Source organism: Oncorhynchus nerka, linkage group LG12, assembly GCF_034236695.1.
Source record: "Oncorhynchus nerka isolate Pitt River linkage group LG12, Oner_Uvic_2.0, whole genome shotgun sequence".
NCBI lineage: Eukaryota > Metazoa > Chordata > Actinopteri > Salmoniformes > Salmonidae > Oncorhynchus > Oncorhynchus nerka.
Genome location: NC_088407.1, coordinates 22,376,881 through 22,392,260, shown reverse-complemented (window position 1 = coordinate 22,392,260; position 15,380 = coordinate 22,376,881). Strand labels below are relative to the sequence as shown.

At 44.0% G+C, this 15,380-nt stretch overlaps 2 protein-coding genes across 3 annotated transcripts; one reads left to right on the top strand and one right to left on the bottom strand.

Annotated features, from left to right (window-relative positions):
- Positions 1 to 1,312: 1,312 nt before the first annotated feature.
- On the top strand, positions 1,313 to 8,724 carry si:dkeyp-75h12.7 (uncharacterized). The gene is made up of 7 exons (XM_029676072.2): positions 1,313 to 1,621; positions 1,980 to 2,103; positions 2,892 to 3,061; positions 3,257 to 3,438; positions 3,739 to 3,910; positions 4,787 to 4,914; positions 5,089 to 8,724. The coding sequence occupies exons 1-7, from the start codon at positions 1,552 to 1,554 to the stop codon at positions 5,575 to 5,577; spliced, it is 1,335 nt and encodes a 444-aa protein (XP_029531932.1). The 5' UTR covers positions 1,313 to 1,551; the 3' UTR covers positions 5,578 to 8,724.
- Positions 8,725 to 8,789: 65 nt separating this feature from the next.
- On the bottom strand, positions 8,790 to 14,998 carry pik3c3 (phosphatidylinositol 3-kinase, catalytic subunit type 3). Of its 2 annotated transcripts, none has more exons than XM_029674312.2 (5): positions 14,609 to 14,998; positions 13,303 to 13,492; positions 12,935 to 13,079; positions 11,235 to 11,862; positions 8,790 to 9,444 (listed from the first exon to the last, which is right to left on the bottom strand). In XM_029674312.2, exons 2-4 carry the CDS (start codon positions 13,431 to 13,433, stop codon positions 11,839 to 11,841), a joined length of 300 nt encoding a protein of 99 aa, XP_029530172.1. In that variant the 5' UTR covers positions 13,434 to 13,492; positions 14,609 to 14,998; the 3' UTR covers positions 8,790 to 9,444; positions 11,235 to 11,838. The 2 variants fall into 2 exon arrangements, with proteins under 2 accessions (XP_029530172.1, XP_029530174.1); XM_029674314.2 differs by having other exon boundaries at positions 14,732 to 14,998.
- Between the last annotated feature and the right edge of the window lie 382 nt (positions 14,999 to 15,380).

Genomic DNA, 15,380 nt, shown 5'->3' with positions numbered 1-15,380 from the left:
GTTCAATCAAAATATAGTCGTTTTTATTTTTACATCACTTTTTTAAGTTAGAATTTTACTTCCATTTTGACAGTGTCTTTTGTGTAGATCATTGACAACATTTGAATCCCACTTTGTGAGACAACAAAATGTGGAAGAAGTGTAGTGCTGTGAATACTTTCTGAAGGTGCTTGTATACAGTATATTTCCACACTGAGGTTAGAATAATACTGTGAAAATTGTGCAAATAATGCCTTTTTTAGAAATTTCAGCCTGTTTGGTGGGACGGAGTTTTGGTTTGCCTGGTGACATCACCAGGCAGTAAATCAGTTCGAGATTCTCTGGTGCTTTTGTATACTTTTTAGCCAGTAGTTCTTAAAGTAGTATTCACGAGCTAAAAGTTGTCCCCGAAAATTGCGTACTACGTCGTATGTACACCACGTCATTGTCATTTCTCTCTCTCTCACTCTGCTGTGGATGCATGATGTGCTTCTTGTTAACTTTCACGCATATGGCGAAGGGCTGAAGCTCATTGGTTGAACTGGAATTGCTGGGGGGACTGGCACACATGAGGAAAATGTCGTAGCACAGCTTCCAGAAATATGGTCGCTTTCAAACTAGGGACTTTGTGGCTAATCGAGGTAAAATAATTCTGCTCATAGATTATGCATGTATGGGGCGACAGGGTAGCCTAGTGGTTAGTGTTGAACTAGTAAGTGGTTAGTGTTGGACTAGTAACCGGAAGGTTGCAGGTTCAAACCCCCGAGCTGACAAGGTACAAATCTGTCGTTCTGCCCCTGAACAGGCAGTTAACCCACTGTTCCTAGGCCGTCATTGAAAATAAGAATTTGTTCTTAACCGACTTGCCTAGTTAAATAAAGGTAAAAATGTATGAACTACACATTGACACATCCAGCCCAAAGCAGGAGTATTTCAAATTAAATACTTAGTAGTTGCCAAGTTCCACAGCATGTCTTTACTAGAGCAATAAGAGAGTTCCAAACCACTCAGCCGTTAACAGCTAGTTTTCAGTTTCCCCCTCCCCACTCAGACCACTCTCAGACAGTCCTAGCAAAATTCTTGCTTGAGAAATTGCTCTTTGCTAAGAAGCTATTTCTGCTTCTTTTTTCCCCATTTGAATTGAAAACGATCACAGTAATGTACTTAAATGAAATGGTTTAATATTGAGATAAAAGCTGCTGCATTGGACCTTTAAGCTTCAGATTATGTCATTTCCTCTTGAACACACAAGTACTGTATCACGTCCTGATTCCTCCACCCTCGCTCTCTCTCTCTTTCTATCATCTCTCTCTCTCTTTCTCTCTCTCACTACTGTCTGTGGATGTAGGTAAGTGACAGCTTACTCTACCGCTCTCCTTTTCAACTTTTACAAATGATTTGTCAAGCATTTTATAGACCACTACATTGTGTGCAACAGTGGACTTGCATGAATGTGGTATCCCTCCCTAAAGGGGATTTTGTTTTGGAAAAATATTTCGTCTGAGTCCTCCTCAGTCTGTCCTTCTGTCCTTCTCACCCGGTGGTCCAGTTTACTAGCTTCCCTGTGTCACCATGGTGACGGTGCCAGGTGTACCGGCGACCCTTGTGTTAACAGGATTGTGTGTCGCTCTTCTCATCACAGGTGAGTCTGACTTGCTCTCTGTCCATCCATTTTGGGTGCAGTAACTGATCCAATTCACTGTCCTCTCACACTGTCTATGGGGGGCTCACCACAGGGATTCTCTATATTTAGGGTTTGATCTCAATGGCTTAAATGGCCAACTAAAGGTTCAAATAGTATAAAGTGTGTTGAACTGTAGTAATCCATTCAGGAACAGTTAAGTCAATTATGTTAAGTATGTATGAGTTTCGTCTTTAGGCATAGCCATCGTTGTTGCTGTGAGATCGTGAATATGAAAGTGTAGCCTATGTCGGAAGTGTGTGTGTGTGTGTGTGTGTGTGTGTGTGTTGACTGTGAACTGTTTCGTGTGAACTCTCAGGATCATCTGGGACCTTCTGTACCACCAGTGTGGCTTCCCTGGATTTAGGATGCCTCCTGCGGTGGGATTGTCCTCAGGCCAACGCTAACACCACCACCTACACCGTCCAAACTAAGACTCAGGGGTGGGTCTGTCTGTCTCTGTCTGTGCTCACTATACTGACCTGATCTAATCGACCAGTATCTAGCTCTGTGGAATGCTATATTATTGTGGCCCTACTTTCTAGAATGAGTAACTCATTATTTTACTGGGAAAAAATCCATACGTTAATGTATGACGTTTTATTTTTCAGTGTAATGTTTGTTCTGTGTGTAATTAGTATCTAGTCATTTTAAATATATTATTTTTAATTCAAGTCATTGCTTGGTTGAGGGTTCTAAACAAGCAACGGGATCCTGATACTCATTTACTGAACAATGAAAGTTAAAATGAATTGCGAAACGGTTTGGATTTTAAGGGAAAGCTAGCCTAGAATGGAAAGGGAAAGTACATGATTGTTGATAGAACTACTGGCTCTGATGAAGGGGAGAAGAGTAGGAAAGAGGTAGAGGGAGGTAGTGTGAGAATTGATCATGTGTGGTTTTGGCAGAGAAACCTCAGAAGGGTTTTAATCAGAGAGATGAATCAGTCACTCCAGTCTATGGTTTATTGGCCTTAAAAGTAGATAGGAACTGATAGAGGGGCACTACTGTTTTGTACCACAGCTGTGAAACCAAGCCCGTCGCACTCTCTGCCTGCTCCTCTCCTCTCAACTGGTTTCAGTCATAACCACCACCACCCAACTAGTCCAACAACTATGGGGATGTGTGTTATCTTGCATGGGTATTTTCCGAAATTTCCACATACATTTCAAGTGAGTGACTAAGGTGAAACCCATGAATAGATTGGAATGGATTTGTGTGTGTGTTACAGAGATCCGTGGCAGGACGTGGAGGGGTGTGTGCGGATCTCCTCCCAGCACTGTGACGTATCCCAGGCCTTCTCTGACTTTGAACTCTACAACATGATCCGCCTGGGCCTCCACCAGGGCCCTGGGAGCCCAGTCTGGACAAAACCACGCAAGTTTGACCCAAGTGATTTCAGTCAGTAACCTACCTCTGCTCTCAAGACCAATCACATATCTAAAATGCTGGTTTGTTGTTCCAATCAAATCAAATGTCATGTAGAGAGCATTTAAACATCTCATCACAGCAGCTAAAGCTGCTGACATGAGTAGGTTGGTGTGATTGAAATGACAAAGTGGCTTCTTCCCTTCCCTTCTTCTCTCCTCTCCTCAGCCTTCAACAGCCCCTCCATCTCTGTGTCTCTGTCTAGAGAAAGGCTGGTAGTGGAGGTGCACTTCCCCTGTTCTACCAACAGAGGGTGCTTTCCTCTGCAGAGCTGCTGTCCACTGTCAGAACTGATTGACCCCTGGGTCACAGTGACCGTATATAACCAACAGAACCACTCTGACTACAAGGTATCTCCGCTTGTGCCATCTGCAATACCACCTTTTGTTCACCCTCCATCTTCTCTCTTTCTTTCTGTCTCTCTCTCTCACACTCATGGTCCCTCCCTTTCCCCTGCTGCTGTGTAAGTGAATCTGTGGAGTACACTTCTTAAACTGCTCCAACCATATACGGTCATGTTGTCCAGTCTATGGTCTGCTGTGTGTTTGTGTGCATCCGGTTAGTACAAGCTCCACAAGCGCTCTCTCTCTCTCTCTCTCTCTCTCTCTCATTTTCACATGTTCCTTCCCAATTCCCTGATCCTGTTTCAGAGGCGTACTGGTTGGGCCCAGGAGGTGGTGTTCAGGGCTGAGTTCTCAGACCTGGTCCCAGGACAGGACTACTGTGCCTTGGCTAACTTCTCCTTTGGACCCCCCACCTTCCCCCTGGCCTCCTCTCCCCCCTCCCACCCACACTGTGTCCACCAGGCTGCCCCAGGACCAGGTGAGAGGTCATGGTTAGGGTTGATCCAAGGTGTGGACATTAAGCTAGGGTTAGGGTTGATCCAGGGTGTGGACATTAAGCTAGGGTTAGGGTTGATCCAAGGTGTGGACATTAAGCTAGGGTTAGGGTTGATCCAGGGTGTGGACATTAAGCTAGGGTTAGGGTTGATCCAAGGTGTGGACATTAAGCTAGGGTTAGGTTGATCCAGGGTGTGGACATTAAGCTAGGGTTAGGGTGACATTAAGCTAGGGTTAGGATCCAAGGTGTGGACATTAAGCTAGGGTTAGGGTTGATCCAGGGTGTGGACATTAAGCTAGGGTTAGGGTTGATCCAGGGTGTGGACATTAAGCTAGGGTTAGGGTTGATCCAAGGTGTGGACATTAAGCTAGGGTTAGGGTTGATCCAGGGTGTGGACATTAAGCTAGGGTTAGGGTTGATCCAGGGTGTGGACATTAAGCTAGGGTTAGGGTTGATCCAGGGTGTGGACATTAAGCTAGGGTTAGGGTTGATCCAAGGTGTGGACATTAAGCTAGGGTTAGGGTTGATCCAAGGTGTGGACATTAAGCTAGGGTTAGGGTTGATCCAGGGTGTGGATATTAAGCTAGGGTTAGGGTTGATCCAGGGTGTGGACGTTAAGCTAGGGTTAGGGTTGATCCAGGGTGTGGACGTTAAGCTAGGGTTAGGGTTGATCCAGGGTGTGGACGTTAAGCTAGGGTTAGGGTTGATCCAGGGTGTGGACGTTAAGCTAGGGTTAGGGTTGATCCAGGGTGTGGATATTAAGCTAGGGTTAGGGTTGATCCAGGTTGTGGACATTAAGCTAGGGTTTGAGCTAATGTATACAACCGTGATTTCACAATGTGTGTCTGTGTTCACCAGGGTTGCAGCCCGTGTTGTTGGGGATAGGAGTGTGTGCTGTGCTCTTCTCTCCTCTCCTTGCTCTGGCTCTGTATCGGCTGAAACAGAAACGAGATGCACCTCGCATTAACAGACTCCCCAAGACTCTAGTAAACTGTCCTTGTTCTCTTGACAGGCACACACACACTCACTCACTTACAGTATGCAGTGTATATATTTGATTTCAACCAAGTGTATAGTTCTATATATTACAGTACATATAGTCCATAGTCCTTGGGTATGTAATTGGGAATGCAATGCAGTGTTTCTGTGTCTTCACGCAGGCAACTCTCCAGGCATCCCTCCAGCACCCCCCAGAGTCCTCTTCAGACCCTGTTGACCCCAGTGACATCCATGTGGAGGTTGTGGACGACCACCTCTCCATCATATCTTCCTTGTCCGGCTGTGTCTTCACCAACGCCCAGGCCCCAAGCTTGGGTGACGGGTACAGCAGCAAACCCTTCCCCGGTGACTACAGGTCAGGCAACATGGACTGGCACACTGGGGGAGACGCTGAGCTGGGCCTGAACTCTGGCAGCACCCTGTCCCTGCCATGCTCCACTGTGCCTATAGGGCTACATATGACCCAGTGCAACTTCGGTTCACCTCTACGACCACATCCAGGGCCCACGGTGCCAACACTACCCTACCTTGATTCTCTTTCTCTGTCAGAGGCTGGGGAGGGCCAGGGGGTCCCGCTGTGCTCAGTGAGGTTTGGGGGGGCGAGTGAAGGGGGTGAGAACCTGGAGGGACTACAGTGGTGTAACCGGTAGCATGTTGAACTGCAGTACCCATAATGCTCTGTACAACATATTCTGATGAACTCCACAGTGCAGTTGATTTTGGGGGAGATGAGATGGGACAGAACTGGACCCAATGAAAAGTAATGGCGGTCCTATGTAGCTCCGCTGTTAAAAAGCAACGGCACTATCAAACGGCAGGGTTGTGGATTAGATTCTCACCAGAATCACATACTAAAAATGTATGCACTCACTTTAGTGTAGGTCGCTATGGATACAAGTTGAACGTCTGCTGAGTGGCATTGGGGACCTGGTTCTGCCGTATATAGCTGTCGAAGGCGACATGGCTGGGAACTGAGGCGCCAAGCTCAGTTTGAACAACAACACTGACAACCACAGCTTTGTTTTACACCGTTTGTTTAGTAGGGTTCACAATATGGACCACTTCTGCAGAGCCGGGGTGATGACAGATTGATGAACAAATCAATAGGGCCCCTGTTGGAGCGAGCAGAGCCTCTGATTCACAGGTACAGCTGGGTCTTTGGGAGGGTTTGCTTGAGGGGTGCTGAGAGTAGTGTGTCAAGTTCAAAAACGTTATTGTCCATGTTTGTTTAAAATGGGAATTTATCTTTGGCTTACGGGCATACATTTTCAGTTACAGCCGGGGGGGGGGGGGTTGTTCTTTCAGAGGTCTATGGAGAGCAATATTTGTTTCAGGAGATCCCCTCCCCCCACCCTTCACTGGACTGTGATATGGATAATGGCGATTTTAGCATGTACATTTTTGTGTGGCAAAAAAAAATGTGGGCAGCAAAGCCACAACACAACACTAAACAATACCTTAATTGTACTATAATGGTGACATACGGTGCCCACAAACTGTTAGGGCCTATATAAAGCTGTCCCAACACCAGTCACAACAGCATCTTACCACTGCTACACCTGGCTATCAGCAGAGCCTTGTTTGGCAGAGAAACAGTTCATTCAGCCTCATTTACTGCCTTAAAAAAAACATAGCTGACATGGCTGAATTGAGATGTATGAACTATGATATAAGGGAACGACAAGAGGATAAGAGGCAATCTGTAATTTCGATCAAGACATTAATGAGCAAGCTAGGACGGACATAGTCAATGCAACTATTTGTTCAGCACTTTTGAAATGTACAGCAACAGAATTCAGAACATGGGCCATTCTTAGTGTTCTTCCTGTACACCAAGTCAGAACCATAGGATTAATAAAGGGGGCATATAAGCAGACAATGAAAGCTCTTACAATATTCAATGATTACATTTCTCAAAAACAGGTTATAAGCTACATGTGCACCACCAAAAAATGTAAAGGTGAAAATAGACCAAATTATTAGGGTGAGGCACATGGGCTACTAACTGCTTACTACACAACATACACTTAGTATTACTTTCTTAGCTACAGTATACATACCTCCCTGGCATATTACATCATTTATGCAGCAGCATACAATATAGTTTTGGACTCCCCTTGTTGTGCTGTGTTCACTTAAACAGGAAGGTGGTGGTGCGGTGGTCCTTCGTGGGCAAATGTTGTCATCAAAGTCTGGCATTCTTTGGATTTATGGTGCTTTCAAGATAACTGGGAACTCTGGAGGGGGGGGGGGGGTTTGAATTATGATGACGTCAGTAATCTTCAAGTTGAAGCTCTAGATAGAGGCCCGAGTTCCAAATGTCCAATTCCAAATTGGATGAAAGTTCAAAACGTATTTTCCCAGTCGTAGCTCGTTTTCCCGAGGTCCCAGTTGTCTTGAACTCACTGAAGTCAGATTTGCAGTTCCGAGTTAAGTTGTTTTGAGTGTGGCACAAATCATGCTTCATTGACAGCATGGCCAATGTTGAATGTTTATCATTTTAAACTAGGAAAAGACACCCTTAATCTTAGACTTGGGATAACACAGCCACTCCACTGAATAGCAGGCTAATGATTGCTTTGCAATGCTTGCAGTTAGCCACTGATTCCTTCTAAACCACTCATTGTTGAATTTGCAATTTCCAACTTGTTGTGTAATGTTTATGTCCAATGGCCGATGAGCACCAATATGTTTTATCTATAATTTATCTTAATTATTTCTCTTCATATGACAAGGATTAAAAAGGATTTGCCAGTAGATTGTCAACTTCATTCATGATGATGTCTGCTAGCTAAGATTTTGAAAGTATGATGTTGACATGATCAGTCCAATCAAAGCTACTGTAGATATGTGATTTGACGTCATTTCTGTGGAGCCTTCTTGGATGGGCACTTCTAATGTAACTCTATGGCAGCACCCAAGGGGCTTGAGTATTTTCTGCTGGCAGCCCCACCACCACAGAAAGCACTGAGCTAGGCTGAAACACCTGCATTTTGGAGTTGCCTTACTCAAGAAAATAAAAAGAGACCATGTTTGTATGCGGCTTTATTAACTCAATGATATATTTTTTTACAGTGTTTTCAAACTGATATGTGACATCTATTAATGCCAAAATAACATGCACATTTTTTTTTTTTTAATTCTAAAAATGTGGGGCTCAAAACAGGTGGGGTCTCCACTACGTATGGACAAAACTGGACTATCATAAACATATACCAAGGGGGGTTTATTATTCTGACCACACCTTTATTTCCTCTACCTACTGTACTGTGTGAAGTCTTGTCAGGAGAATTCTATACTCCTGTTCATTTACCAATTCAATTAAGTTACCCTTAGTCTGTTATATCAGGATTTGTAAGGTACTGATAGAAAAGGAAACAGACAGGCCCAGTCTACCAAAGTTAAATGTTTATTCACGGGAACGTTCTGACGTGTACAGGACCTTCAATTTATAGCGACATACATACTTCCACACCAACCATCAAATCCGCCCGCCAATAGAGCGTAGATAAGATAGGGAGAGACCTGGGACTGGGAAGTGTCCCAGCCAAGGTCTCCCCGGATCTGGCACAGACAGATAGTCAGAATCAACGTTTTGGGAACAATGTGTCTAGTGTTTTGAGAACAGACTAAAACCACACACAGTATTATAATATAATCATCGAATGAGTCTAACACTTACACACACGTGTTATAATAATCTATTGATTCAAATTCATTTCATACAATCACATGGTATCAGACCTATTGTTTCAGGACTGTAACACTCTAATCATTTATTAAAACACATTTCCTTATCAAGCCTCTACCTCAGTGTTTCTCCTGTTTTCTCTATGTGATAGCAGGAGGTCGTTTACCCCCTCTCTGGCTCTCGCTCTGCCTTGCTTCTGACTCACTGTTGCCCCATCCTACCTCTGGCCTGACCCGCTGTCTTTTACCCGTGTCTGACACCTCATTCCTGGGGGGAGGTGGGGGGGGAATACACATCACTTTTGCTGGTGGTGCACTTTTTCTGGTACATTAGGAAACCCAGGGGGGTGGGAGAAAGAGTGAGAGGAGACGGAGGAGAGGCATGGAAGATGGTGGAGTGAAAACAGTGGCCCCATTCAAATCCTCCTCCGTTCTGGAACACTCATATTCATAGAACTGTGTCGGGGATTTTGATTGATGTTAGGTTAATTTTGGACCGCCAGTGAATCCAAACTAAGCAGTGTGTGTCTGCCTGCCAATCACATAGCTGTAACGTTATTCCACAGGCGTCCAACAGAGAATTCACATCTAACCTTGAACTGAGGTTTTTGGATGAGCTTTTTATGGGTCCTGCTGTATTTGCAGTCAATTGAGTGGAAACTTGATCCAAGATGGACGCCTTGTAGCTCGGCTCCCCACTGGTGTATGCTGGCTTGCTCTGCCACTGAGGTGAAGTTGGATTAGTGATTTATGTGGTGTTCAACATGGTGACCTTTCTCGAAAAGGTCTAATTTATGTGTCAGCTGAAGCCGTCTCTGCTAGAGTATCTGAAATGAAATACATTTTGCATTTTTACTTTCCATTCAGTGCATACCGTTCTTTGAATGTCAAGTTTGCTCATATGTAAATGTAAATTAACCAAAGAGAGGGGAAAAAGAGAAATGCATATGCGAGAGTACAGCGGAGCTTGAAGAAAAAAACAACTCACAAGCCTCATAAAAACAGCTTGAAATGAGGTAACATTCAGTGCAGATGAGGGCACGTGTTTCAGATCGGCTTATGAAACTGTTTGCACAGTGTAATTGATGGATTCTTTTTCTGTATAATTCACTTTCTAACACCATGAGTTAGTGTAAAATTAGATGAGAAATATTTCAGAGTAATTTGAAGTGCTTTTGTGTGTGATAAATATGTAACAAGTTTGTTAAAATACTGTATCTTGCTTTCTGTTTTTGTTTTCCTAACTGGTTGAATAATGAAAGAAGTGGGTACTGCTGTTCATTTGTGCATAAATAAAAAGCAACTTAAAGGTTACAATTGCAACTGTGAGGGTCAAGTCAAAGTCCTGGTACCTTCAAAAAATACAGAAGTGTAAATGCAATGTGTAGTAGTCTCCTTTCTTGTACTTCATACAAAAAATATCAAAAATAATCTCAACTAAAAAGCCATTTACAAATGTTACAATTGCACCTATGATCTGCTTTACTATTTCCTTCAAACCAGTTGACGTTGTGTTTCTCGTGTTTGAGCTGACACACGGACCCAGTTTACATCCCAAATGGCAGTGTTGTCATTTTATAGTGCACAACCTTTGACCTGGAAGTATACACCCTATAACGGGAACAAGGTACAATTTGAGACATAGCTCGAGTGACAGAAGCACACAGGCATGACCACACCGACCAATTCAGATGACGAGCGGTTAAAGTTACGACTCTATAGTGTGAGAATGAAATCAAACACTTGTACCCTTTAATTCATGAAGCAAGTTGCATGCTCTACTTACTTACAAAATGTGATCTTATGTCCACAATAGATGTCTATATGATACATACAATTTTTTTTATGTATGATAAATCTTTCAAAAATACATTTACCTTACATTTCTAAAGATAAAACATACTTTTAAACTCCACCATTAAAAGCTAATGTCTTTATGGTCCTCACTAGGAATAATAGATACTTTAAAATGCCTTAATTCATTTTAGAAAATGCATTTGACTAAGGAAAAGGCCATATTCAGAACTACATGTGCCCTATATGAAGGAGAGGAAGTTGTGGTCCATCACGCTCTCTCCCGTGCAGGAAACCCTGAGTCACTCGCTCACTGACACACAGGCTTAACCCCCAGCATACACATAACTGTCCCCTGATGTGTGGTGCTGCTCAATGGCCATTGCCAGTCATATAAATATTCATCACGCCAGACATAAAGGTAATAAAGATTGTATTTAGTGTACGGCATCACTGACTAAGACACTCCCGTCACATCAAATTGTATTTGTCACCGAATACAAACATGCGTAGTACTTTACCTGTGAAACACTTACTTACAAGCCCTTAACCAACAACGCAGTTTTAAGAAAAGATTTACTAAATAAACTAAATAAAAAAACGAGGCTATATACAGGAGGTACCGGTACAGTCCTCTGTTGCTTGATACTCCACAGTGAGACTCACAAGGCTCCGTTTACACTGATGCTTCTGCATTTGTATCAGAGCTGTCCTAATGGTTGTTGCACAATGGATTCTTATGGGAATCTGTACGCACCAAAACGCTTACAGACCAAACTCCATGGCTCATTGCATCTACCTGGTATTAAAATGAGTCGCTTACCATCAACTGTGTCGGTGGATCTGATCATCATTAGATCGAGGCGCTGCGTCTTTTAACCATCTACACCTGTCTGCAGAATCAATATATGGACACAATCACAGGATACTTATGGATGCCAGGTGTAAACGCCCCGAAACACGCAAGCCTCACACACAGCCTGGTATTATACACAGAGACAAGGCAACACCAGGGTTATACCGTAGCAACAGGGTTTTATTTGGCCATACATCTCATATGTTGAATCAATAATATACAGAATATATACAAAATGCTAACGCACAGTCCGGGTTTAGTTTTCTCCATTCTTGCAGTGAGCAGAAGTTGGCAGTGCATCATGTCAATCTCTCTCACACACACACACACACACACACACACACACACACACACACACACACACACACACACACACACACACACACACACACACACACACACACACACACACACACACACACACACACACACAAACCTCCAGGGGACCCCTGACCCTGTGACTACCTTGGCCAGTCTTCCCATCTGGTCCTCTGCTAGACTGCTGCTGGTCCTACCTGGGGTGCTGGTGGGCTCCCCTCCATCCCCCACTACCCCATGCCACACCTTCAGGTCATGCATCCCCTGCCGGAACATTCTGGGAGAGAGGAAGGGGAGATTGAGAGGGGATGTGAGATAGTATCGGTCAGATGGTATCAGTTTCAATAATAGCCACATACTACTAGCATATTGAACCCCTACTCAGTGAAGACATCAAAACTAGAGGTCGACCGATTAATGAGGGCCGATTTCAAGTTTTCATAACAATCGGTAATCTGTATTTTTGGACTCCGATTATGGTCGATTACATTGCAATCCACGAGGAGACTGTGTGGCAGGCTGACCACCTGTTATGCGAGTGCAGCAAGGAGCCAAGGTAAGGTGCTAGCTAGCATTAAACTTATCTTATAAAAAACAATCAATCTTAACATAATCACGAGTTAACTACACATGGTTGATGATATTACTAGTTTAACAAGCTTGTCCTGAGTTGCATATAATCGATGCGGTGCCTGTTAATTTATCATTGAATCACAGCCTACTTCGCCAAACGGGTGATGATTTAACAAAAGCGCATTCGCAAAAAAGCACTATTGTTGTAACAATGTGCCTAACCATAAACATAATGTATGTAGCAGCATGCTTCTGAAGCTAAGCAGGGTTGGTCCTGGTCAGTTCCTGGATGGGAGACCAGATGCTGCTGGAAGTGGTGATGGAGGGCCAGTAAGAGGCACTCTTTTCTCTGGTCTAAAAAAATATCCCAATGCCCCAGGGCAGTGATTGGGGACACTGCCCTGTGTAGGGTGCTGTCTTTCGGATGGGACGTTAAACGGGTGTCCTGACTCTCTGAGGTCATTAAAGATCCCATGGCACTTATTGTAAGATTAGGGGTGTTAACCCCGGTGTCCTGGCTATATTCCCAATCTGGCCCTCAAACCATCATGGTCACATAATAATCCCCAGTTTACAATTGGCTCATTCATTCCTCTCCCCTGTAACTATTCCCCAGGTTGTTGCTGCAAATGAGAACGTGTTCTCAGTCAACTTACTTGGTAAAATAATGGATAAATTAAAAAACAGACAGCACAAAACGTTCATTTTGATTTTGCCGACACAGTACAGTAATATAAAGTATTTGTCCTGTTTGTTGAGATGGACTTGGGACTCACCCATATTTGCAGAAGAGGGTGACGGTGGTTCCCCCCACAGGGGTGGCTCGGCCCGGCCCGTACACATCCCACACCGTTAGGGCCACCTGGGCACTCTGGGGGCAGGTCTGGGTACTTCACTGGCAGCCTCAACCACTCATTCCAGCTGGGGGAGGGGAGAAGGTAAGTGCGAGAGTGAGAAAGTTTACAGAACAGTTCACAAGGACTATATTATTTTGTATCTATTATAGTGAGATTGGACTACAATGTGAAATACAAAGCCCGACCAGGTCAAAGAGTGGCTCAGAGCATCATTCAACTATCTCCTTCAGTCTTTTAAGAGATTATGTCAATTTGGGACACTATATCCTAAAAAGGGTGTCACTCACTTCCAGCAGGTGCTGAAGGCCTTGTAGGAGGTGCGTACGGGCAGCGCCAGAGGCTTGCCCTCTGCAAACACTTGACAGGTAACATAGAGGTCTGAGCAGCTCTCCTGGTAAAGGCCAGAGAACCGGAGCATGGGATCCTGCAGCAGCGCCTTGTAAGCTCTTCTGCTCCCTCTTGCCCTCCAAGCTGCCTCTGTGGAGGGAAGGGGACAGGAGGGAGGCGAGAGAGAGAGGGACAAGAGGGAGGGGAGAGATAGGGAGAGAGGGACAAGAGGGAGGGGAGAGATAGGGAGAGAGGGACAAGAGAGATGGGGAGAGACGGAAAAGAGAGATGAGGAGAGAGGGAAAAGAGAGATGAGGAGAGAGGGAAAAGAGAGATGAGGAGAGAGGGAAAAGAGGGAGCGGAGAGGGACAAGAGGGAGAAAGGGACAGGAGGGAGGGGGAGAGAGGGAAAAGGGGAGGGAGATCATGTGAGATTAGAGACAGATGAGGGAGGGGAGTAGTTTGACACCACCACCACAGTTGTCCCTGGTTAATTATTACCCTCTGCTTAGCTGAGGTTCTAGAATCTAGACAAAAGTAGTAGATCAATGTTAGCTCTAACACGGCGGGTGTCGATTTACGATATATCTATGAATGATCGCCTGCAAGAATATTCACATTTGGCTTATTTACTTTCATTGTCACTCGTGATTATATGTGTGCATGCTGCTGTGTTGAGACAACGGTTAACAATCCCCTGACAAATTGTGACAAAATGCATCACAATATTATTCCAGTACATAACGGCAGAGCTGGAAGCGCTATACTACATGGTTTGTTGAGAATTATGGACATTATTTACTGGCCACCACAGCAGAGCCCAGCTCGTTAATAGAAGTCACGAGAGGAGCACTAAACCGATGAGCCGTCGGAATGTGCATGATGTCAACAACAAGCGAATTGTGCTCCAAAATAAGAACCCTCACCGGGCACGTTATGGTGCCGTGATATAGGTTGAGTCATGATGTTGCCATGCTCGCTTAGGTAAATAGAAGACAAACAACTAGGTAGAAATGATGTGACTTTTGGGCAAGCGGTGCAAACATTCTTCATCCATGCAAAGTGGCATTAGCTGGTCAACATTGGAGACTCGAGGTCCATGATGTCATTGCTGTCGACATGTTATCGTATGCAGTTAGAAAGCTAGTAGTAGCTAAATTGACTGCCAGTTTGATTGACGACATTATGTAAAACATTTTCGTTACGCTATACGTTATCTTGCTACTTTAATGTGGCCAGATAGTAACCCAAGTAATAAAACACTAACATTTTCAGTTGAACATTAATATCCAAGTCACAACTGTAGACATAGTTAAATTTGTCTGTGTCCATCTTTCGCCGACTTCGTTACTCATAAATCACAGCGGGAAATTGGATTGTAACTACTAACTTCAGCCTTCTCACAGACGGTGGGCTCGCTTGCAGGGCCTATGTGGAAAAAACACCATGGGTAACGTTAGCATTCAAGCAATACAGTCTCTCCACTTGGCACATGTTTTTTACTGAAATACAGTCAGTTTATAAACGAGCAGTCCAATCGAAATGTGAACTTTAATTGTCTCGATTCACGGGAATGACATTATAGCGACAGATGACTTTTCGGACATGATTATATTTTTTTGTGAGCACAGCAAAGGCATATAAAGCTGACGTCAGGGAAAAGTAATCGATATCTATTCCTCTGCCAATGATGGCGTGTGTTGTCAATCGTTGTTTTTTAAGGTTGATTTAGCTGGTCTGATGGTTCACTTACTTCCCAAAGAAAGGGAATTTGGGGGCTGGTTTACTGGATATAATCTTAAAGGCATAGCCAACATAAGTAAATATATGGCATTCGATTTCAATAAAAACATTTGCAACAAGTGTCTTTTTTATATATACCTATGTGGTAGTTAAATGTTTTACTTTCAACTGTGTTTTCAATTCAAGGTGGCTACAGTTCATTGGCCAGAGTTCATATGTTAAGAACTAGCACATATTTATAGGGTAGTCTTGACTATGGTTGTTGTTTTGGTGGCTATGGGCATCAAGAAACCAGA